This window comes from Prionailurus viverrinus, chromosome C1, assembly GCF_022837055.1.
Source record: "Prionailurus viverrinus isolate Anna chromosome C1, UM_Priviv_1.0, whole genome shotgun sequence".
Lineage (NCBI taxonomy): Eukaryota > Metazoa > Chordata > Mammalia > Carnivora > Felidae > Prionailurus > Prionailurus viverrinus.
Window position 1 is genome coordinate 168,378,440 of NC_062568.1, and position 26,448 is coordinate 168,404,887.

The 26,448-nt window shown below is 39.4% G+C and overlaps 1 protein-coding gene across 1 annotated transcript in view; it reads right to left on the reverse strand.

Moving 5' to 3' along the window:
- Positions 1–25,838, reverse strand: part of C8A (complement C8 alpha chain) — a 69,304-nt gene extending 43,466 nt beyond the window's left edge. Inside the window, exons 1-2 of the mRNA XM_047873344.1 lie at positions 25,762–25,838; positions 3,537–3,639 (exon numbers count right to left, since the gene is read on the reverse strand). Coding sequence (XP_047729300.1) covers positions 3,537–3,639; positions 25,762–25,838 — 180 coding nt within the window. The remainder of the gene's footprint in view (positions 1–3,536; positions 3,640–25,761) is intronic.
- Between the last annotated feature and the right edge of the window lie 610 nt (positions 25,839–26,448).

The window sequence follows — 26,448 nt, forward strand, 5'->3', positions numbered from 1 at the left end:
GAATCTCTTTCTTACTTGCTATGTAAAGTATCAGTGCCTGGTACTTTGTGCCTCAGTTTCCAAATCTGTAAAATGAGGTGGTTGACCTAGATGACCTCACTAAGTATAGCTACTAATGATTCTTTCACCTGTGTTCATTTACCTTTGAGTTTCTATTTCCTAATATGTAAAGTATGATGACCCCTCACTTTGAAAGGGTGTTGTGAGAACTGAGAGAATGTGTGAGGAAATCACCTGGCCCTGTGTCTGACATATCATTGGTGCCCATTAAACAGAAGTGGTTCCACATCATTATCAATGGAGTTTTTCCAGAAGGTTCCAGTGGGTACATGTGGAGCTGCAGCTTCCCCCTCCCTCCTCTTGTCTACTTCTGCCTCCACAACTGCTCACTGGCAAAGAGACAGAGGTAGCAAAAAAGGTGAAGAGTAAATCTGTCCATTTGCCTTTCCTACCTCCCAGTTAATAACAGTGATAAGGGATTTATAAACTCAATGGGAAGGGAGTGTGATTAACAATTGGTTTGGAAATATAAGGACATTTTCATTCTCTTCCAACCTCTTGCCCCACAAATCAGTACATAAAGAAGTGCTTAGCGTACCAACGTACAGCCAAATCTCCTTCTCACTCTTTAAAAAGTCCGTCAGAGTTTTAAGACCTGCAGTTACCAACACAACGATGATGATGGTAACTACCATTTATTGAGTGTTTGTTGGCTGGACACTTCATATTCTTTATCTCATTTAATCCCCACAACTTTAGGAGGTCAAATACTATTCTGAATCCCATTTTAAGCTGGGTTAGAATTCCAGTTCTGCTACTTACTGTGTATGTGTCACTGGGTAAATCACTTAACATCGCTGACCCTCAGTTTTCTCATCTATAGAATGAGAGATATGGGGGTCTTGTGAACATTAGCGATAATACATGTAAAGAAGTCAGCACTTTGCCTGCTGTCTTGAATATACTCAGTAATAAGAGTTACCCCATCAATATCATTTTGTTAGCCTGCTGTTGGGCTACTCCAGAAGGATTTATGACTGAATGGGAATTGGATTAGATGGCCACTAATATCGCTTATGACTCTCCACAGAGTGGAGGGGGAAGCAGGAGAGTGAAGGGATCAGGCACATGGGCATTTTGGAATCAGACTGACCAACTGTCAAATCTAGGCTGTGCCTCTTTCTTTATGGGTGACCTAACCAAAGACCGTGGTATCTATCCGTCACTTACAGTTGGCTATGAAAGTCAGCTAAGAATTTATTAAAGCATCGGCACAGTGCCTGGTATATAGAAATGATTTAATAAATGGTAACTGTAAATGACATTATCACCTTCCCCTGGTTCCTGTATTGGAATGATGGTGCAGTCATGAGGTTCATTCCCACTGACTCCCCATTTTCTAGGTCGTTATCAAATAATGAAGACATTGTGTTGCCGAAAGGTTGGTGCAGATACTCCCTTAGGGATTTCTCCATGGTAGTGCCTGTGTTGGTATCATTAAGATATCATTTTCTTTTCTAGCTAGTCAATAATATTTCTTTCCAGAAATGCACATCTTTGTTTGGGTGATTTTGAGAGGAATAAAAACCATATGAATAAGAAGAAACTAGGATGGTCTTTCCCTTACATAATTAACAGAATTTGTTTTAAGGATTTCTTTAAAGACACATATGTCTTTTTGAGTCATTACTTTGAGAAGTTCAATTCTAATTTGAATAGTAAGTCATTCACCTGTGCTCTCTGCTGCCTACACAGCAACACATGAGGGGAAAACGCAGTTTGGGATATGTAATAAGCTAAATACTGGCCATGCAAAGAAAGCAAGTCCTAGTTCTTAAAAGTTGTAAATGTTACCTTATTTGGAAAAGGGGTCTTTATAGATATTATTAAGGTTTTTGAAATGGAGAGATTACACTGGATTATCCAGGTAGGCCCTAGCGGTCATCATGGTGTTCTTATAAGGGGAAGGCAGAGGAAGATTTAACACAGACACACAAAGGAGACACACAGAAGAAGAAGAGGTAATGTGGCCACAGGGGTAGAGAGTGGAGCCCAGAGATTGGCCCCAAGTCAAGGATTGCCGGTGGCCACCAGAATCCAGAAGAGGCAAAGAACAGATTCTCCCCTAGAGCCTCCAGAGGCAGCATGGCCCTGTCAAACTTCTGGCCTCCAGAACTGTGAGAGAATACATTTTCATTGCTTTTAAGCCACCCAGTTTGTTACAGCAGACTCAGAAAAGTAACACAGGATATCAAAGCAAAATGAGATTCTGGTAGCCAGATATCTTTGAACGGGGCAGTCTGGGATTCCTTGGCATATCTCAGAGACAGGAGAGGCAAAATAAATAATTTCAGGCTTTGAAGCTGAATAAATGAGGTCCCAATTGTGTTCCCATCCGTAATGATTTTGAATTCCATGTGATTTTGAACAACTCATTCACAAGGTAGCCCTGCATGTCACCGAAGACTGCATCTGGAGGCCCACTCTTCAGAAGCTCAGGGGAGAGAAAAACAAGTCTTGATTCAGGCAGTGGCAGCTGGTTGGAGAGGGAGGCATGTGTAGTAATTATACAAACAGCTAACATTCACTGAACACTTACTATATGTTAGGTGCCATGGAAAGCACTGTGCATACCTTACTCATTTAATACTCATAAGCCTATGCTGTAAGTACAATTCCTACTTCCATTTATAGATAAGGAATCAGAGGCATGGAGAGGATAAAATATATGCCCAAAGTAACATAACAAATAAGATGCAGAGTCAGAATCCGAGTGGTAGAACCAGAGCTTAACCACTTAGACTTGACAGTAATGTACCAATAGACAATGTTCAGGCAATGGTGTTCCAACTGGGAGAGGTGGGAGCCTGGAGACATCCTACCCTGGGTACATCCAGTAAAGGCATGTGTTGTCTGTAGAGATTTTAAAATAGTAATAAAACAGAAGTTATTCTGCCTTTTATTATTACCATGAGCCAGTAATTATGAACAAGGTCAGAATTTTAATACTCCGCCCTAGCAGAGCAGGTGCTCCCAAAGTCCCCCTTTCTTTGAGATGACACTGGGTTTAGTGACCATTTTGGACCATTCAAAACCACTTAGGTGGGCAAGATAGACTCTTGTCTGTTGATTGGGTGTGTCAGCCTTTTTAAGCCATGAAAGTAGAATCCTCAGGAACATTCTCTGGTTTATCTCAGCTCCCCACAGGTTATTAGCCCCTCTAAATGACCTTCATTGGAGGGCAACAGGTTGACCAGGATCCAGAGAGGCACAGGGATCAGTGTGCCTATGTCTGAATGGCCCCCTCTCTGCACATCAGCCATTAACATATACATCTTATGTAGCCTCACCCCATAATGACCTATAAACAAAAGCAGAAAAAGTTCCACCATCTATGTGCCCATGGCTTCCAAATACCTATTTCTAGACCTGATTTCGACCCAGACCTCAGATTTATAGACCTACTTATCTCCATTTAAATGCCTAGTTCACAATTCAAATATCGAATGCCCCCAACCTGGTTAAAAATGTCTTACCTTTTTGTCCTGACATGGAAAGCATTCTGTCCACTCTGACCAGGCGCTCAGCTGGCAGTTAAGTGCTGTCAAGGTGGAACTCTGAACAGCCCGACTTACTCTCCTGTAAAGAGGAAAGACCCTTACTTCAATTTTTAAGATTTATATTGCGGTAATTTTTATTTTTGTTGTAAACTCAAAAAGGTCTTTTCATAGAAAGATATCTTAATAATACGAAAACAGATTAATTCTTCCTCACCTGTACTGAGATATAAATGAAAAAAAATTGTATATATTTTAAATGCACAATGTGATGGTTTGATGTACATTGTGAAGCGATCACCACAATCAAGCTAATTAATACATCTATTCCCTCACATAGTTACGTGTGTGTGTGTGTGAGAACACTTAAGATCTACTCTCTTAGCTAATGTCAAGTACACAATACAGTACAATTAACTGTAGTCAGCATGTTGTACATTAGATCCCCTGAACTTACTCATCTTATAAATTTGTACACTTTGACCAACTCCTCCCCATGTCCCCCGTCCTTTGTAACCACCATTGTACTCTCTAGTTCTTTGAGTTACACTTGTGTAGATTCCACATAGAAGAGAAATCATGCAATATTATCTTTCTCTGTCTGGCTTATTTCACTTAACATAACGTCCTCCAGATTCATCCATGTTGTTGCAAATGACAGGATTTCCATCTTAAAGAAGATGCCCTAAAGAGGGCTAAACAGATGTTGAAATTTTTATCTTTTTTTTATCATTTTAAAATTCAAGTATAATTAACATACAGTGTTATATTAGTTTCAGGTATATAAGTATAATAATTCAACAATTCTATGCATTACTCAGTGCTCATCAGAATAAGTGTAATCTTAATCCTCTTTACCTATTTTACTCATCCCCCTACCCACCTCCCCTCTGGAAACCACCAGTTTGTTCTCTGTATTTAAGAGTCTGTTTTTTTTCTTTTTCTCATTTTTCCTTTGTTCATTTGTTTTGTTTATTAAATTTCGTATGTGAGTGAAATCGTATGGTGTTTGTCTTTGTCTGGCTTATTTCACTTGGCATCATACTCTCTAGTTCCATCCACGTTGTTGCAAATGGCAAAATTTCATTCTTTTTTATGGCTAAGTAATATTCCGTTTTATATATATATATATATATATATATATATATGCCACATATTTATCTATTCATCTATCAGCAGACACCTGAGTTACTTCCATATCTTGGTTATTGTAAACAATGTTGCAATAAACATAGGAGTGCACATATCTTTCTGAATTAGTGTTTTCATTTTCTTTCGGTAAATACCTAGTGGTGGGATTCCTGGATCCTACGGTAATTCTATTTTCAGTTTTTTGAAGAAACTCCAGTCTGTTCTCCACAGTGGCTGCACCAGCATGTGTTCCCACCAACAGTGCTTGGGGTTCCTTTTTTCTCTACATCCTTGGCAACACTTGTTAGTTCTGCTGGTTCTTATTTCAGCCATTCTGAAAGGTGTGAGGTGGTATCTCATTGTGGTTTTGATTTGCATTTGCCTCCTTTTAGTGATATGGAGCATATTTTCATGTAGTCTGTATGTCTTCTTTGGAAAAATGTGCGTTCATGTCCTCTGCCCACCTTTAATAGGATTATTTGGTATTTTGATGTTGAGTTGGTGTTGGATATTAACCCTTTATCAGATGTATCATTGGCAAATATCTTCTCCCGTTCAGTAGACTGTGTTTTGTTTTCTTGATGGTTTCCTTCGGTGCACAAAATCTTTTTATTTTGGTGTAGTCCCAATAGCTTAATTTTGCTTTTGTTTCTCTTGCCAAAAGAGATATATCTATAAAAATGTGTCTGCAGGTGATGTCAAAGAGATTACAGCTTATGCTTTCTTCTAGCAATTTTATGGTTTCAGGTATGGCATTTAGATACTTAATCCATTTTAAGTTTATTTTTGTGTATGGTGTAAGGAAATGGTCCAGTTTCATTCTTTTGCATGTGGCTGTCTAGTTTTCCCAACACCATTTGTTGAAGAGACTGTCTTTCCTTCATTGCATATTCTTGCCTCCTTTGTCATGGATTAACTGATCATAAAAGCATGGGTTTATTTCTGGGCTCTCTATCCTGTTCCATTGATCTATGTGTCTATTTTTGTGCCAGTACCATACTGTTTTAATTATGATAGTTTTGTAGTATATCTTGAAATCTGGGATTATGATATCTCCAGTTTTGTTATTCTTTTTCAAGCTTGATTCAGCTATTCAGGGTCTTTTATGGTTCCATACAAATTTTAGGATTATTTGTTCTAGTTCTGTGAAAAATGCTGTTGGTATTTTAATAGGGATTGAATTAAATCTGTAGGCTGCTCTGGGTAATGGACATTTTAACAACACTGATTCTCTTAGTCCATGAGCACAGAATATCTTTCCATTTGTTTGCATCACCTTCAATTCCTTTCATCAATGTTTTACAGTCTTTGGAGTACAGGTCTTTTACCTCCTTGGTTGAGTTTATTTCTAGGTACTTTTTTATTTTTGGTGCAATTGTAAGTGGGGCTGTTTCCTTAATTTCTCTTTCTGCCACTTCATTATTAGTGTATAGACGTACAACAGATTTCTGTATGTTAATTTTGTATCCTACAACTTTCCTAAATTCATTTACCAGTGCTAGTAGTTTTGGGGGGGAATCGTTCAGAATTTCCATACATACTATCACGCCGTCCGCAAAGAGTGAGAGTTTTACTTCTTCCTTACCAGTTTGTATCAGATGCCGAATTCTTTAATTTGTAATGTTTGCCCATTGATTTGGGCATCTAGGTACCTGCAGAATGTACAACAGTGCCACACTATATTCCCTTACCCTTCAGGTTACCTGGTGGGAGTGGGGATAGAGCAGGAAGGGTGTGTCAACAAACACAGGGATTCTTACTTGGAAGCCTTGGCAGTAAGGGCGCTTCCAACATTTGCATGATCTTATCCTCCTTCTTAAGAATTGTATGTACTGGGGCGCCTGGGTGGCTCAGTCGGTTAAGCATCCGACTTCAGCTCAGTTCATGATCTCGCGGTTCGTGAGTTCAAGCCCCGCGTCAGGCTCTGTGCTGATGGCTCAGAGCCTGGAGCCTGTTTCAGATTCTGTGTCTCCCTCGCTCTCTGACCCTCCCCTGTTCATGCTCAGTCTCTCTCTGTCTCAAAAATAAATAAACGTTAAAAAAAAAAAAAGAATTGCACGTACTATTTTTTTAAATTTATATCCAAGTTAGTTAGCATATAGAGCAATCATGATTTCAGGAGTAGAATCCGGTGATTCATCCCCTAATACAACACCCCGTGCTCATCCCAACAAGTGTCCTGGTTTTAAAATGAAAGATATGTGGCCTTGTGCCCTTTCTGTGTTTTTCTATTTTTTTATTGAAGTAAAATACACATTATGTAAGTGCGAGTATCCTACTCATTTTTACATGTGCAGTTCAGTGACATTCAGTACGTTCATATTTTTGTGCAACCATCACCACTGTCCGTCTCCAAAACTCTTTTCATCTCCCTGCATTAATTTTGAGATGCAAAATTTAAGCAAAGGAAAAGGCTGTACAAGTTTTCCTTCCAGCCAATCACAGTTTTGAGAAATGATGAAAATTTATTGTGTTCCTACTGTATGCAGGTGTGATGCCGGAGGGTTTATATAAATTAACTCTTTTAAATCTATATCAGTCCTATGTGGATCACGTTATTCTAATTTTAGAGAGACAAGTACAGAGGAGAGCTTGCAATTTTGTACATTAATGTTGCATCCTACAACCTTACCGAATTTATTTATTACTTTTAATAGTTTTTTGGTGGAGTCTTTCGGGTTTTCTATGTATAGTATCGTGCCATCTGCAAATAGTGACAGTTTTACTTCTTTCTTGCCAATTTGGATGTGTTTTATTTCTTTCTAGTGTCAGATTGCTGTGATTAGGACTTCTATGATCATGTTGAGTAAAAGTGCTAAGAGTGGACATCCTTGTCTTATTCCTGATGTGAGAGAAAAAGGTCTCCGTTTTTACTGTTGAGTATGATGTTAGCTGTGGGTTTGTCATATATGAACTTTATTATGTTGAGATACGTTCCCTCTAAACCCACTTTGTTGAGAGGTTTTATCATGCATGGATGTTGGATTTTGTCAAATGCTTTTTTCTGCATCTTTTGAAATAATCATATGATTTTTATTTTTCATTTTGTTAATGTGGTGTATCATGTTGATTGATTTATGGATATTGAACAATTCTTACATCCCTGGAATAAATCCCAGTAGATCGTGGTGAATGATCCTTTTACTGTGTTGTTGAATGTGGTTTTATTCATATTTTGTTGAGGATTTTTGCATCCATGTTCAGCAGAGGTGGCTTGTACTTTTCTTCTTTGATAGTGTCTTTGTCTGGTTTGGGTATGAGGGTAATGCTGGCCTTGTAGAATGTATTTGGAAGCTTTCTTTCCTCTTCTAGTTTTGAAATAGTTTAGGGAAAATGAGTATTAACTCTTTTTTAAATGTTTCATAGAATTCACCTATGAATCCATCTGGTCCTGGACTTTTGCTTGTTGGGAGTTTTCTGACTACTGATTCAATTTTGTTACTAATAATTGGTCTGTTCAGATTTTCTATTTCTTCCTGATTCAGTTTTGGAAGAGTGCCATTTCTAGGTATCTCTCCATTTCTGTTAGGCTGTTCAATTTATTGGCATGTGATTTTTGTAGTAGCCTTTTATAACCCTTTGTATTTCTGTGGTGTCAGTTGCTACTTCTCTTCTTTCACTTCTGATTTTATCAATTTTGGTACTCTTTTTTTCTTTTCTTTTCTTTTTAAATATAATTTGTCGGGGCGCCTGGGTGGCGCAGTCGGTTAAGTGTCCGACTTCAGCCAGGTCACGATCTCACGGTCCGTGAGTTCCAGCCCCGCGTCAGGCTCTGGGCTGATGGCTCAGAGCCTGGAGCCTGTTTCCGATTCTGTGTCTCCCTCTCTCTCTGCCCCTCCCCCGTTCATGCTCTGTCTCTCTCTGTCCCAAAAATAAATAAACGTTGAAAAAAAATTTTTTTTAATATAATTTGTTAAATTGGTTTCCATACAACACCCAGTGCTCATCCCGACAAGTGCCCTCCTCCATGCCCATCACCCACTTTCCCCTCTCCCCCACCCCCCATCAATCCTCAGTCTGTTCTCTGTCCTCAAGAGTCTCATGGTTTGCCTCCCTCCCTCTCTGTACCTTCCACCTCCCTTCCCCTCCCCCATGGTCTTCTGTTAAGTTTCTCAAGATCCACTTATTAGTGAAAACCTATGGTATCTGTCTTTCTCTGCCTCACTTACTTAACTTAGCAAAATACCCTCTAGTTCCATCATCGTTGCTGTAGATGACATGTCATATAAAGGGCTAATATCTAAAATCTATAAAGAACTCACCAAAGTCCACACCTGAAAAACAAATAAGCCAGTGACATGGACAGAAGACATGAATAGACACTTTTCCAAAGAAGACATCCAGATGGCCAACAGACACATGAAAACATAGTCAGTGTCACTCCTTATCAGGGAAATACAAATCAAAACCACACTGAGATACCACCTCACGCCAGTCAGAGTGGCTAAAATGAACAAATCAGGAGACTATAGATGCTGACAAGGATGTGGAGGAAGGGGAACCCTCTTGCACTGCTGGTGGGAATGCAAACTGGTGCAGCCGCTCTGGGAAATGTGTGGAGGTTCCTCAAAAAATTAAAAATAGAACTACCCTATGACCCAGCAATAGCACTGCTAGGAATTTACCCAAGGGATACAGGAGTGCTGATGCATAGGGGCACATGTACCCCCAATGTATATAGCAGCACTTTCAACAATAGCCAAATTATGGAAAGAGCCTAAATGTCCATCAACTGACAAATGGATAAAGAAGACGTGGTCTATATATACAATGGAATACTACTCTCTCTTTTTTTCTTGATGAGTTTCGCTAAAAGTTTACCAATTTTATTTATATTTTCAAAGAACCAGGAGAACTAACTTTTTCTGAAGAGTCAGAGTAGCAGAAAGCCCAGTGGTTAAGAACATGGGGTTCAGAGTAAGAGGACTGACTTTGAATCTTGCCACCTGCTGACTTTGAAAATTTGAGCAAGTTACTTAACATCTCTGAGCTACAGTTTTCCCATCTGTAAAACTTGGTTAAAAATAACATTGCCCAACGGTGTTATTGAAAACATGTTAAAATGCTTATGAAGTATTTGTTAAAGGTTGGCTTTTGTTATTACATGCTAAGATGTCCCATGGATTATCTCATTTAATATCTATAACGACCTTAGGCTGTATATATTATTAGCCCTACTTGTATAGAAGAAAGTTGAGATTTCTAAGAGCTAAGCAGCCCCAGAAATCATAGCCCAAGGGTGACAAAGTCAGAATTTGACCCAGTTTGATGGCAAAGACCATGTTCGTTTCCCCATAATGCGGCTGCTTCCTCATTTTATAAATCAGCCAACAAAACTGAGACAGTCAGAGCCTTGCCTGGAGTAACAGAGGTAAAAGGTAGACACTGGCCTGTCTACAAGGCCATGTTCTTTCTGTTACCCTCTGCTGCCTCCTCAGAGGTTAAAGAGCTTACCCGGGTCACACAGGGTAAGGTGGACAAGCCACAAGCATGCCTGGCTCCAAGCCTGAGCTTCTTCCCAAAGCGTCATTGCTTCTACCACAGTGTCACAGCCTGGGCAGCCCACTGAGCAAAGTAGGAAGATTGTCTGTTACCACCAATATTATCATAACTTCTGAGAGTCAGGCAGCCTCTGCGGTGACAAATGGCACAATTATCACCCTAGTATAGAAAAAAAAAAAAAAGGTGCTCCAAATCTGACGCTAATCATTCCATGAGCTACTAGTCAGAATGAAAGATGGCGTCCAGTCTGAAACCCTAGACAGGGATCCAGGGGATAGTCAGGAAAGTGATGTTCATCTTTAACAATGGTTTCCAAACTTAGATCCCAGGAGGCTTCTACACTCTAACGTATTACTGAGGACCCCGAAGAGCCTTTGTTTAAGTGGGCTATCTACTGATTCAAAATTCAAAATCGAAACAGAAAATATAACAATATGTCCTTATTTAAATTTATCCTAACAAACCCATTACGTATTACAATATATGCCATAATTTTATTTGAAAACACGTTTCCAAGAAAAATAATCGGTGAAACGCGTGTCATTGTTTTACACGTTTGCAAATGTCTTTGATGTCTAGGTTAGTAGGAGACACTTAGATTCTCCTTTCTGCTTCTTCACTCAGTCTGTCGCTTTACGTTGCTTTTGCTGAGGTTTAGGAAGAAAAATCAGCCTCATATATTTATATATTTATGGAGCTGAAAATTCTAGATGGGTGAGGAAATTTTCATTCTCCTTTTTAGGTAATTGTGGGTGCTCTTTCATACTACACTACAACTTGACAAGTTGACAATTTCTTCTTCTATTTTGTTTTTTTAATGTTTATTTTTTGAGAGAGAGAGAGAGAGAGAGTGTGTGAGCAGGGAAGGAGCAGAGAGAGACTGAGACACAGAATCCGAAGCAGGCTCCGGGCTCTGAGCTGTCAGCACAGAGCCCGACGCGGGGCTCGAACTCATGAACCGCGAGATCGTGACCTGAGCCGAAGTCAGATGTTTGACTGACTGAGCCACCCAGATACCCTGACAAGTGGTAATTTCTTAAATGTTAGTTGCAGTGTGGAATCCGAAAGCATGTCAATGAATTTTGTTTTTGCACCCCGTTGCATTAAAGTCCACTGGTCTGTGTGTACCTTGAATGGACCTGTCACTCACACATGATTTTTAACATCAGGCATTGGAAACTTGGAAACTGATGGTTCACTATGCATATCTTAAAAATAGTAACACATTTCACTCTACAGTATAAAAACGTCAAATTTATTAATATCACCAGTGATCTCATCAAGCTCATAGTAGTGGATATGGTTTCCAAGGTTTTTTTTTTAATTTTTGTTAATGTTTATTTATTTTTGAGAGAGAGAGAGAAAGAGAGAGACAGAGTATGAGTAGGAGAGGGGCAGAGGGAGAGGAAGAAACAGAATATGAAGCCGGCTCCAGGCTCTGAGCTGTCAGCACAGAGCCTGACGCGGGTCTTGAACTCATGAACTGCGAGATCATGACCTGAGCTGAAGCCAGACGCTTAACCAACTGAGCCACCCAGGCGTCCCTCCAAGTTTTTAATTTTTGTTGGAAAGCTCGCATGTTGTTATTTGGTTATTTGGTTTCCATGAAGTGATGCGCTCCCTGTTCAATGTCTACCAAATAGCTAAGCCTGAATAACCACAGCCTCGCAGCTATCTTGTCAGGTAAAAACAATGTTCCAGGAAACAAGTGGCTACTCTGATGAAACTATTCCAGCAATTGCTTTTTCTCAAGACAATCATCATACTTCAGTGCAGTAGAAGTTCTTAATGCATTCTTCCCATTTTGTCACGTAGAACAGCTAAATAACATGTATTCGAAGATTGAGGTTTAATAAAATTAATAACTTTTACTGTTTCAGGGGGGACTTTCTTAAGGAAAACTTCATTTCTTTCCTGTGAGTTTGCTGCCACTGCCTTGATTTGTACCACAACCAAAGTAGTTTTATCCACCATAACTTTTGCACCATCAGTGAAAATATGAGCATGGCGAAAAGGCCAACTGACTTGGTATTATTGTGATATTGTTTTGAACTCACAGACTCCCTCTGAAAAGATCCTGGGGACTCCCTGGGGCCTATAGACCACACTTTGAGAAACTCTGGTCTATCAAATGACACGAGTGTGTAAAACCAGTGCTACTGTCCCTCCAAAGAAAATTTCAGCGCTCAGCTCACAATCTTTCCCTCTACTGCAGTTCCTTCCATCGCCGTGGGAGACCTCATCATCCCCGTAAATGAGCTATTCAACACTCTGCCCCTCAGTCACTCCTTGTCCTCATCTCCAGTGACCTTTTCCTCACTCCACTATCTTCTATGGTCACATCCTGGTCTTTCTCACTCTCTGAAACAGCTCCTCCTCCAAATCACTAATTTGTCAGTCATCTGTGAATAGTTATCTGGGGGCTCCACAGTCTCTTCTCCCTCTATATTTTATGCTCGAGGATTCCCAGTGCACTTTTATTTGGACCTCTTTGGGGCTTTTAGTCTCTTGACACCTAAGCGTTCTCTCAGTAAGATCCTTTCCTATTTTCATTTCTCTTTATAACGAGTTTTGATTCCATGGTCTGTCATTTTGAAATCATAACTGTGCCCTAAATTCCTGGACTCCACTGTTCCCTTGATCACACCCACCTGTAAAACCCAACCCTGAGTGAACTATCGACCTCATTACCTGGTTAACTCAATCTCATAATAAATATCAGTTCGTAGGGCAATATTTTTCAATACCCAGATAAGTTATATCCCTGCCTTCATATGATGTGGTCAATCTCTGCCCATTTTCTCAAAACTTAATTATCACACTTGTAATACTTGCACAGTTTCTGTCTTCACCAGATTATAAGTTCTATGAAGGCAGATACTGCCTGTATGTTTGCTGCTGACGTTCCAGCACCTATTATGGTGCCAGATACAAGGAAAGTATTCGGTGAATATTTAGGAAAGGGGGGAGGGGAAGAAAGAAGGGAGAGAAGGTGGGAGGAAAGCAGGGACGATGAGGAAGAAAAAAGGAAGAGAAGAAGGAAGGGGGGAGGGAAGGGAGAGGAGACGGAAGGAAAGAAAAGAAGGGGAAGAAGGAAACCAATTTCTGGGAAATAGAATGACATTGTGTAGAGACTTGTTTGAACTCGATTTCCGGTTAGAAGCTAAGTAAATAATTCTGGTAACTAGACGTTCAAATGGCTCAAGGTTCTGCCCATCTGTCATTTTTCTGATAGATTTCCTAATAATAAAAGCTTGAGGTATAGGAACACGGAGAAAGACAGGGTTCTAATCATCAAAAGGTGGGAGAGAAGGTACAGAGTAAAGGTTTGGGAACAGAAAATGACTCCAGCAATAGTTTGCTTCTCACTATGGAATTGTCAAGGTAATGTCAGTGCAAGCAAGCCCACTGAGACTGCATTATGATGTCAAAATGGAAGGAAACAGTATTAATGGATGGGAGCAAAAGCCTAGACAGAGCAATGCTGTGTTGCTGTCGTTTTAAAAGCTTTGTGACATGATGTCTAGACAGAAGCACATACAGTAATGCTATCACTGAAGCAAGAGTACAGAAGGTACACAGAACCATTCATTAAGTCATTACAAGGCTCCAACCTTTTAGCCAATATCAATATGTCCAGCATTTTCTCTTATCAGCCCAGTGAATCTTTAAATGTAGTTTATTTTTTGCTTATTACAAAAGTAATACATTCTCTTTAAAGAGAACATAGAAGAGATTATAAAAGAAAAAAATGCCCCCAACCCTGCCACCATTAATATTTTGTTCTATTTCCTTTTGCTTTATTTTCATAATATAATTGAGGTCATACTGAGTATTACATTTTGCATCCTGATTTTCCACTTAATATCATAGCAGAAATGTAAACTACTTATGATGACTACACATGGTTCCATTCCTCTAACATCAAGCAATTAGATTATTGGGCACCCAATGTTTCCATATCCTCTTATTTCCTGAAGATATATCCTGTGGAGTGGGATGGCTAGGTTGAAGGATACAGGTGATTTTAAGGCTTATGACACTTACGGCCAAATGGCTTTGCAAAATAATTGTATCATTTTTCAATCACTTAGGGAACCGTGAATAAATCTGTGGTCTAGTAAATCTTGGCAAATAGTTTTAACCCGTCTCCAAAAAAATAAAAGAAGCATCTCCTAGCTGCTGAGAATCTACTCAAGCAATAACACATTTCATACAGAGCACTGGGAGTCAGGAGTCTTTGATTCTTGTTTTTAGTTTATATCTACTTTTCTATCTACTATGAGCAAGTTTCTTTAACTCTCTGGCTTTTAGATTTTTTTAATCTATAGAATCACCCCCGGTCAATATAGTACTATTGCAGGATTTCTCAAAGTGTGCTCTGTGGAGTGCTCAACCTAGGGTTGAGAAGGAAGAGAAGAAAAATGACATGGTCAAATACGTTCAGATAAATTGCATACAACATGCTACTCTCAGAAATTTAAACTGCAACATATTAAAGGCCCTGAGAAGTCCTGCATTCTAATCTACCCAACCCAGCATTTCCCCAATTTTTTGAACACATCATTTCTTTTTTTCAGGTAACGTCTGTAAGATTGTGTAACACAATTGAGGAAACACTGATAGAACACCAAGTGATTTTGAGTCTACCAAACATGCATTGCAACCCAGTTTCTGCCCCTTACTGAACTTTCATTTTATTATAACTGAAAAATAGTATAATAACCTATGTCTTGAATATGGAGTAAGATCATGTATGTAAAGCCCCAAGCACAAGCCTGATGTACATGTCAGTTTCTACTCTCTAATCTTCTCAACCCTGTACATGCTCATCAAAACTGTCCACCTTCATCAAAAAGGTATTGAATGTCTACTCTGCATAGGGCTGTGGGTTAGTGAGATGCTACCCATCTGCTTTTTTTTTTTTAATTTCTTTTTCAATGTTTATTTATTTGTGGGACAGAGAGAGACAGAGCACGAACGGGGGAGGGGCAGAGAGAGAGGGAGACACAGAATCGGAAACAGGCTCCAGACTCTGAGCCATCAGCCCAGAGCCCAGACCGGGGCTCGAACTCACGGATCGCGAGATCGTGACCTGGCTGAAGTCGGACGCTTAACCGACTGCGCCACCCAGGCGCCCCCCATCTGCTTTTTTAAATAGAATGGCACATTGGGCACAGGGCCTAAAACCTAGAGTTAAACGTGGAATCTGCGAGTCAAATGCCCAACCCCAGAATGTGGCCACCCCAGCAACTGAAATCAAAAAATGATTAATCAGCTACCAATTTTAGGCTAGAAGATTAGAAGGCCTAACCCCGATTATTGCCAGAGGATCATCCTAATAAATTGACTCAGCTTATATTTTTTTTTTTAATTTTTTTTTCAACGTTTATTTATTTTTGGGACAGAGAGTGACAGAGCATGAACGGGGGAAGGGCAGAGAGAGAGGGAGACACAGAATCGGAAACTGGCTCCAGGCTCTGAGCCATCAGCCCAGAGCCTGATGCGGGGCTCGAACTCACGGACTGCAAGATCGTGACCTGGCTGAAGTCGGACGCTTAACCGACTGCGCCACCCAGGCGCCCCGACTCAGCTTATATTTAAGGCTGATTGTCACTGATTATGTAACCTTGAGGCAGATCCATTCGGTTCTTACAGGGAAATCACATCATGAAACTGAGGTGCTTTAAATGGCCTTTGAGAGTTTGCTGAGTCTCCAGCGACCTCCATGTTGCTAAATCCCGTAGAAAGTTGTCTGGCTTGGTCTTAACTTCCCCCTCTGTTAGCCATTGTTTCCTTCTTGAAATCATCCGTTCTGGGATTTCTTCAGCATCACACTTCCCTGTTTCTTCCCTCCCTCTGTGGCCCGTTCTCTTTGACTTCTCCAAAAACTGGAATGTTTCAGGCCCCAATGTTGCATTTCTTTTCTCTTCCTGTTTCCCTCACTCTTAGGACGGTGAGATCCATTTCCTTGGCTTCCCTTGCCTCTATGCTAATACCTCCCAAATGTAAATCTTCAGCCTAGACTACTCCTCTGAAATCCTCTTTTCTTTATCCAGCTGCCCCACTTTAGATCTCCACCAGGTCGGTGCCCCTGGGGCATGGCAAACTTAATGGCTCCAAACCTCAACTCTTCCTTTTCTACTAGCCAGCTTCTCTGGTTCACCCACATCCAAAAGTAGAGCCATCATAACACGCAGTTGCTCAAGCTAAATCCTTAGCAATGGTCTTTAATTCCTTCCTTCCGCTCGCCCCCGTATCCAGTGCTTTGGAAATGTCTGTCCATTTTACTTTCAAGATATGTCTCAAATATCTTCCCTTCTGCATACCTCTGCTACCAGCACCCTAATTTAAGGCACCATTATCTATCATGAGATCACTGCTGTGGCCTCCTGTGGGCCAAGACATTCCACTTGAGCTTCCTCCAATCCCTTCTCTGCACAGCCACCGGGATGATTTTTCCTCCCCTGCACTCCCATTTTTTAAGACCCTCCGGTGTTTTCCGGTTGGTTGGTTGGTTGGTTGGGTTTTAGTACCCATAGACTGAAGTTCAAAATCCTCATCATGATGTCAAAGTCCTCTGTGATCTGGTGTCTGCCCGCTTTTTTGACATCCTGTCAGGGCACAATTCCCTGCTCTCACGCTGTTGCCATCCTTCAGTGCCCTGAGCCTGATGGGCCATTTCCCACTGGAGGGTCTGAGGAAATGCTGATCTCTCCATTCTCCCTTTTCTTCGCATGGCTTCTCCTGACCATCCTACATCTCTCAGGTTAAATACCACCTCCAGAGAAACCCCACCCACCAGGCTGTCTTTCAATTGCTCTAATATCCTCTGTCAAAAGGATCTATTTGTTTCCTTCATAGTACTTATCACAGTTTTCTTACTGAAATGTTTTGTTTACATGTTAATCTACTCTATCGCTACACTGTCAAGTCCGTGAGGGCAGGAACATTTATCTGTTTAGTTCACCACCTAGTACCTAGCATACCTGGAGTATGGAGAGAAAGGAAGGAAGGAAGGAAGGAAGGAAGGAAGGAAGGAAGGAAGGAAGGTAAGTATTTCCTGTGTGCTGGCAACACACAGAATTCCACACAGAACTTCTAGCTCTAGGAATGTTCCAGGCTTTCCTACAGAATGTGCATAATACTGTTTTCTCCACACAGAATAATCACACCTCATTCATCTGGCCAAAACTTCCCAGTTCAGCTAAGGCTTATTATTCTTCCAGTTAGCTTTCCTTGACCTGCCTGCCCTATGTGAACATCTTGCCACCTGCATAGAGCTTCTCATACTTTATCTCCATTCCTACATGGCACATTCTGCAAGGCAGGCATCATGACTACATTGTTCACCATTATAGCCTAGTGCTAAGTACAGTACTTTGCATCTAGTAGGTTGCATCTAGTAGGAGCTCAGTACCAATGTTGAGTATAAGTATATTATCTCATTTAATCTTATATTATCTCATTTAAGTTTTATAAGAACACTGTGGGGTGGGAACTATTACACCCATTTTATAGGCAAGTAAAACAGATTCATGGGGAGATGAAATAAACCTGCTTAAGTTTATATAGACAGTAAAATGGCAAAGCAAGGATTCCGACGAAGGCTGTTTAACACTAAAACATATGCATTGTTTTAGCATTCCAAGATATACTATGAAGGGTTTCTGACAAAAGGGAAAGAGAGTAATAAAAACAATATTCTAAAAGCTTACCATGTGCCAAGTTCTGTGCTAAGTACTTTATACAAACTCTCTTACCTCCTGTAAAGTGCTCAATGAAATACATATCTCTGTTTCATAGATGACTAAGTTGAGCCTTAGAGAGTTTATTGTCCAGGTTCTATAGCCACTAGGTGGTGAAGCCAGGACTTAAACCCAGGTTGATCTCACTCCATAGCCCATACCCAATGCCATTTGAAGTATAGCTAATAGTTAGTTACCCTGGACAAAAGCGTCCACATTCACAAGACTCGCTTCTGAGTCAAATCCACGACTCCAGCTATTCATATGCATTAAAAATTCATGTAGCTCTAATACATACTGATTTCCAGTTATCTGGACAACCTTTGAAAATATTCACATGGCCTGGCCCAGGATAGTCGGGTAAACACACTGAGATGCCCATGAAATAGGCAAAATAAAGAAGAGAATCGTGATTTAAACTTCTTAGGGTCCACTGCCTGTATGACCTATTTAACCAAGGAAAGGAACAAACCCTTGTGGTCATTCCATGTTTGGAATCCTCACTTGTGTTTCATCAGTCACCCTAAGGAATTTTGTTCATTCTCCATCAATAGACATTTTTGGTTGAAAATGTTATATTTGCATTGCTTATCAAAATATGTGTTTAGTTTTAGGGAAAAAAACACTTTTTTTTTTCTGGGGGGCAGGTGTAGCAGCAATGGTGGTAATAACACTGATCTGGCAGTTAGAAGACCTGACAATTCCACTGGGTGGCTGAATCATGTAGAGCATGTCAAACTGCTTTGTTTCCTTTCTGGCTCTCAATCAGGGAATAATAATTATAACAATCTTTTTTTTTTCAACGTTTATTTATTTTGGGGACAGAGAGAGACAGAGCATGAACGGGGGAGGGGCAGAGAGAGAGGGAGACACAGAATCGGAAACAGGCTCCAGGCTCCGAGCCATCAGCCCAGAGCCCGACGCGGGGCTCGAACCCACGGACCGCGAGATCGTGACCTGGCTGAAGTCGGACGCTTAACCGACTGCGCCACCCAGGCGCCCCTATAACAATCTTAAAGGGACATAATGAGGATTAATCAGTCAGTATTCTTAAAATGCCTGGCAGAGAAGTCTGGTTGTTATGTAACATGCCCCTTCTGTTTCTGGGGCTCAGATTCGTTACCTGCAACGCAACTGGATTAAACCAGATGACTGAGTCAGTCCTAATTCTAAAGACCTGCGATATATAAATGAAGGAAGCAGCCAACAAGAACTTTAGAAGAGTTACTGCAAATATATCCAGATATGTAAGGAGAATCATGAACACGATGATAAGTGGAAGATGTAAAAGAATACCAAATGAAACTTTTAAAGCTGAAAATCATTACAACAGAAATGAAAATTCATTGAATGGTTTAACAACAGGTTAAATACTGCAGAAGAAAAGATTGGCAAAGTGGAAGATACAGTGATAGAAACTATCCAAAATGGAACAAAGAGACAAAAGACTGCCAACAACAATTAAATAAAGGACAGAGTCTCAGTGACCTGTGGAATAATATCAAGCTGTCCAACCTATCTGAAATTGGACTTTCAGAAGGTGAAGAGAATGATTATGGGGCAGAGCACATATCTGAATTAATAATGGCAACACTTTTTTTGCCAAATTTTGTGAGAACTATAAACCCACAGAACCATACCAAGGTACATCATAAACTGCTGAAAATCAATAATAAAGAGAAAATCATAAAAGCAGTCAATTTTTTTAAGTGACATATTACACAAAGAGGAAGAAAGCAGATTTTTCCTCAGAGACTATGCGAGCCAAAGATAATAGAACAACATCTTTAAAGCAATGTAGCAGGAAAAGAAAACTACTCCCTTCGAACTTAATTTTCAACAAAGATATCCTTCAAAATAAAGGCAAAATAAATACTTTTCCAGATCACTAAAAATGGAGAATTCATCACCAAAAGTCATTCTGCACTGAAAGAAATGTCAAAGGAAGTTATCCAGGCAGAATAAAAATGATATCAGAAGTGGTATGATATTACCTGAAGGTAGGCTGTGATAAATTAATGATGTATATTATAAATCTTATAACAACAGCAAAAAAAAACCAGTAGAATAGCTACTAAATTATTTGGAATTAGAATAAAAATATTCGATCTAAAAGATAAGAAAACAGAAGCAAAAAACAAATGAGACTAGTAGAAAACAAATAAAAAGATGATAAATCCAAACAAATCGGTAATAACATTTTCTACAAATGGTATATGTAAACACTATGATTAAAATATAGATTGTTACCCTACCACCCAGCAATTGCACTACTAGGTATTTATCCAAAAGGTACAGGTGTTTTGAAGGGACACATGCACCCCAATGTTTATAGCAGCGCTATTGACAATAGCCAAAGTATGGAAAGAGCCCACATGTCCATCGACAGATGAGTGGATAAAGAAGATGTGGGTATATATATACAATGGAGTATTACTCGGCAGTCAAAAAGAATGAAATCTTGCCATTTGCAACAACGTGGATGGAACTGGAAGGTATTATGCTAAGCAAAATAAGTCAATCAGAGAAAGACAAATACCACATGTTTTCACTCATATGTGGAATTTAAGATACAAAACAGATGAACATAAGGGAAGGGAAGCAAAAACAATATAAAAACACAGGGAGGGAGACAAACCAGAAGAGACTTTAAAATATAGAGAACAAACTGAGGGTTGCTGGAGGGGCTGTGGGTCAGGGGAAGGCTAAATGGGCAAGGGGCATTAGGGAGGACACTTGTTGGGATGAGCACTGGGTGTTATATGTAGGGGATGAATCACTGGATTCTACTCCTGAAATCATTATTGCACTATATAAAACACAAACACACACACTAAAAAATTAGAAATAGAAAGAAATTTTTCAACCTAACAAAGAGCATCTACAAAATAACTATAGTTAAAATCATCCTTAACAGTCAAAGCCAAAAGTTTTCCTCTTAAAATTAGGAGTAAGACATGGGGCGCCTGGGTGGCTCAGTCGGTTAAGTGTCCGACTTCGGCTCAGGTCACGATCTCACAGTCAGTGAGTTTGAGCCCCGAGTCGGGCTCTGGGCTGATGGCTCAGAGCCTGGAGCCTGTTTCGGATTCTGTGTCTCCCTCTCTCTGCCCCTCCCCCATTCATGCTCTGTCTCTCTCTGTCTCAAAAATAAATAAACGTTAAAAAAAAATTAAAAAGGGGCGCCTGGGTGGCGCAGTCAGTTAAGCGTCCGACTTCAGCCAGGTCACGATCTCGCGGTCCTTTGAGCCCCGCGTCAGGCTCTGGGCTGATGGCTCGGAGCCTGGAGCCTGTTTCCGATTCTGTGTCTCCCTCTCTCTCTGCCCCTCCCCCGTTCATGCTCTGTCTCTCTCTGTCCCAAAAATAAAAATAAAAAGTGTTGAAAAAAAAAAATTTAAAAAAAAAAAACCACCTGCCATTTACTGAGCACTAATTATGGGGCAGCCACCATGGTTCATGCTGGGCAGACAATTCTCTTATTTAAAAAAAAAAAATTAAAAAAAAAATTAGGAGTAAGACAAAGATGTCCAGTCTTGCCACTTCTATCAGCATAGAAGGGAAGGTTCTACCCAGGACAATTAGGCAAGAAAAAGCAGTAAAAGTAATCCAGATTGGAAAGGGAAAAGTAAAAGTATCTCTATTTGCAGATGCCATAATCTTGTACATAGATAATTATAAGAAATCCACAAACAATATTATAACTAATAAATTATTTCAGCAAGCTGCAGGATATAAAAACAGTGTACAGAAACAATTGTATTTCTATATACTAGCAATAAACAATCTGACAATGATATCCAGGAGTCAATCTCATTTACAATAGCCTCAAAAATATTTAGGAATAAATTTAACAAAGGAAGTATCAGACATACACTAAAAAGTATAAAATATCATAGAAAAAAATTAAAGAAGACCTAATTAAGTAAAAAGAAATCCAATATTCATGGATTGGAAGACTTGGTATTAAGGTGAAAACGTTCCCCACACTGATCTGATCTGTAAATTCAATGCAATGCAATTTCAAAATCCCAGGGGTTTTTGTTGTTGCAAAATTGGCAAACTGATCCTGATACTCATATGAAATTGCAACCCAGAATAGCCGTTAAAAATAAAGAACAAAGTTGGAGAATTCATACTTTCCGATTTCAAAACTTAACTACAATCGGGTGGCTCAGTCAGTTAAGTGTCAGCCCTTGATTTCGGCTCAGGTCATGATTTCACAGTTCTTGGGTTTGAGCCCGAGTCAGGCTCTGTGCTGACAGTTCAAAGCCTGCTTAGGATTCTCTCTCTCTCCCTCCCTCTCTGCCCCTCCCCTGCTCTCTCTCTCTCAAAATAAATAAACTTTAAAAATAAATAAATAAAGTATGAAGAGTCAGATAACTTAAAATAAAATTTGGGGAAAAACTCACCACACAAACAATAATCATAAGAAAGGTAAGAATATGATATTAATAATAGACTGCAGACCAAAAACAATTGCTACGGATAATGAAAGTCTTTCATAATGATAAGGGGGAAAATCATCAAGAAGTCATACTAATTCTAAATATAGATAGATAAATAGATAGATAGATAGATGTAGATAACAGAGCTTGAAAATACATGAAACAAAAATTGAAGGAACTGAAAGGAGAAGTAGACAAATCCACAAATATAGCTGGAGATTGCAACATCACTTCCTCAGTAATTAATAGAACAAGGAGATGAAAAGTTGAGCAACATTAACAACCAACTTGATTTCATGACTTAGCACTACACCCAACAACAAAGAAATATACACTTTTGAGCACACATTATATATTCACTAAGAAATCCTATTTTTTATCATAAAACAAATCTCAATAAATTAGAAGGATTGAAAATTGTTTAAACTTTTTAAAGCAACGCACATGCTAAATGTATTATTTATATAAAATATTTGAGGTTGGATATTACAACTTATTTTCATCACCATTGTTTTAAAATCTTTTTTCTCAATCCCATTTTTTGTTGTTATTCTTTTATTTGTTTGTTTGTTTTTATATATAATTTATTGTCAAGTTGGCTAACATACAGTGTGTACAGTGTGCTCTTGGTTCTGGGGGTAGATTCCCATGATTCATCACTTACATGAAACACCCAGTGCTCATCCAACAAGTGCCCTCCTCGATGCCTATCACCCATTTTCCCCACCTCCCTACCCCACTTCCTTCCACCATTAGTTTGTTCTCTGTATATAAAAGTCTCTTACGGTTTGCCTCCCTCTCTGTTTGTAACTATGTATTTTTTTTTCTTTCCCTTCCCCCATGGTGTTCTGTTAAGTTTCTCAATTTCCACATGAGTGAAAACATATGATATCTGTCTTTCTCTGACTGATTCATTTCACTTAGTGTAATACCCTCCAGTTCCATCCACATTATTGCAAATGGCAAGGTTTCATTCTTTTTCATTGCCAAGTAGTATTCCAGTGTGTGTGTGTGTGTGTGTGTGTGTGTGTGTGTGTATACCACATCTTCTTTATCCATTCATCAGTTGAAGGACATTTGGGCACTTTCCATAATTTAGCTATTGTTGAATGCTATCAACGTTGGGGTGCATGTGTCCCTTTGAATCAGCACTCCTGTATCCTTTGGATAAATTCCTAACTATTGCTAGCTCATAGGATAATTCAATCTTTAATTTTTTGAGCCACCCTGTTTTCCAGGGTGGCTGTAGCAGTTTGCATTCCCACCATTAATACAAGAGGGTTCCCCTTTCTCCATATCCTCACCAACATCTGTTCTTTCCCGAGTTGTTAATTTTAGCCACTCTGACTGGTGTGAGGTGGTATCTCAATTTTTCTATTAAGAGTTAATAATAGGGGCACTATGGTGGTTCAGTTGGTTGAGCATCTGACTTCAGCTCAGGTCACGATCTCATGGCTCATGAGTTCATGAGCCCCTGTGTTGGGCTTGTACTCACGGCTCAGAGCCTAGAGATTGCTTTGGATTCTGTCTGTTTTTCTCTGCCCCTCCCCTGCTCACACTCTGTCTCTCTCACCCCAAAAAAATTAACATTTAAAAAAAAATTGTTTGAGTTTATAATAAGCAAATGGTAAAGAAGACCTTATCAAAATAAAAGTATAAAACTGTATTTAAAAATATAAAATTTAAGAAGTATAATTTATTTCAAAGTATAAAATGTATTTTAAAAATAAAATAAATTTTACTGAAAAAATTAATTAAAGTGTGCCATTAAAATATAAATGTGTAGTATCTGTTTTCGCTGTGAGGGTTCACATAAGATTTTATTGGGGGCAAAAAGCATGCCACTGTTAAATTTTTTAAATGTTTTGAAATCACTGACCAGTCTTGAAGATCCATGCCAATTGGCACATTATACATTTGTTCTGTCTGACTTTTGTCAACCAACAGAGAGAATGGACAAAAACAAAATGTGACCATAACAATCACACAAAACTGCTCGCGATAGCCAGCATTGAACTGAGTGCCTCCTCAGGACTAGGCGTTGTCCTAAGTACCTTCATCCATTTTTTTTCTCTTAATTTCCTCCCATTTTACTGCTCAGAACACTTACATAACTTGCCTGAGATCACACAGATAGTAAATATCAGGGCCATAATTTGAACCCAACGAAATTATTTCACCATGTAGTTTTCCATTTTCAAAGCAAGGGTCAGATATACTGGCATTAGATACAAAGACCTCATGATTTCCTACTTCAGCACTTTGTAAAGTATTTAATTGGTTCTCTTTTGCCTTGACTTCAAATTTGCCTCTTCACTGGTCTGTCTTGTTTGATAAGTTCATCAAACATCAAGACTCTTTGTTCATTTTCAAAAAGGATTACAATGAGAAGCTTTTATAATTAAGAGTATCTCAGCAGAGATTTCCTTCACTACCGTTCTCTTGCCTTTATCTCCTAATTCTTAGAGGTAAATTTTCTGATTTTTCAAAGGTGTTTTTGCTTTAAATACAAATTGCAAATTAAGTGCTTATAAAAATGCCTTTCCCCCTTCTGAACTGTTATGTAAAGGCAATCGCTCTTGCTCTAGCATTTAAAAGCAATGATTCAAAATTAAATCACTCAATAAGAATTTGACTAAAATAGCTCAACTTAAAATCTTCAGTGTTTGGAAGACAAACACTGCTTTCATGCTATCCCAAAGCTGAAATAAGGGACCCCTTAAGCACCACAAAATACTTGATGTTAAGATATAAAAACCTGAAGCCGGGTTGGACGATTCAAGGAAATGAAATGGGCAAAATTGCAATGTACATATGAAAATATCAGTTCCATCCATTTCCCTACAGCAAAAGGTAAACTCATTGTAAGAATGAAATGACCCAGCATCTCTACAGTTTTGGCTTTCCCAGGATGAGGTTATTAACATTATCTGATTGTATCCTCCCTGAAACACTATGAGAGGAAATTTGTAAGACTCACAAATGGATAAGTAGAGGTTCATTGTCCAACATTACTCAAGAGGATTATTATTTATTAAGCTGAGTATATTTTATATCTAGGACCTTATTTCATATTAATTGACTCTTATAGACAAGGCAGCATTACCCTCATTTCCAGATAGGGCAATTGAAGTTCTAAGAGATTAAATGATCACTCCAGATTACCCAACTCTTAAGTATTAGATCGGTGGTCTGTAGACCGATCCATCTGACTCCAAGGGCATGTTCTTTTACTGTCCTGCACTCCTTCGCCGGATCCGTGATAACATGAAAAGAAGTCACATTCTATCCTACAAATAACTTGTTGCAAACATGGAAGTGCCTTCGCTCCCCACCAGGTGATCCCTCTGTGCAAATTTTGCAGATTTAGGGCCAACTCACCGGTTCACCTTCTCCTGGATAGTTGCCCCAGGCTGACAAGTCATCAAAGACAGGATGAAAACAGCAGCAGCAAGCATCTCAACCACCCTGTATCACTTAGAAGGAATAAAACTAGTCAGAGAGTTGGAGTGAAAGATGTCTTTGCGCCGGGACCTGTAAGAGCCATCGAATGTTCGGAACTAACAGAATTCACTCAATTCTCATTGAGATGTGGTTAATTAGTGACTAGGGTATTGATTAGCCAAACACCCTAAAATCCAGGACACCAAAGGTCACTGTTTTTCAAACCTTTTGAAAAGTAATATCCATATGGTTGAGGAAAGGAGGATTTTTAGCCAATACCAGTTTAGCAAGGAAGTCTTCTTTTCGGAATGAGGCAAAGCCAAATCAAGATACAGTTGCAGAATTCGTGAGTCTTTTTGAGTGGCTCTTGGAACTTGTGAAGTCAGATCAATTTGTTTTGCAAGACTTATACAAGGATAATACTGCTGTATGAACTCGTTCGTCAACAGCCGCCAAAACATAGGAGATGCTGATAGTTACATAAAGATTCTACAATGTGTTGCCAAACATCTGGAGCCTGAGAGCTGTGGTAATTGAATGGACCTTCCGCTTTTCATCTAGACATTAGATATCATTAAGATCCAGCATATTTGTGTCTTGAGGGGACCAGATGTCTTCAATAGA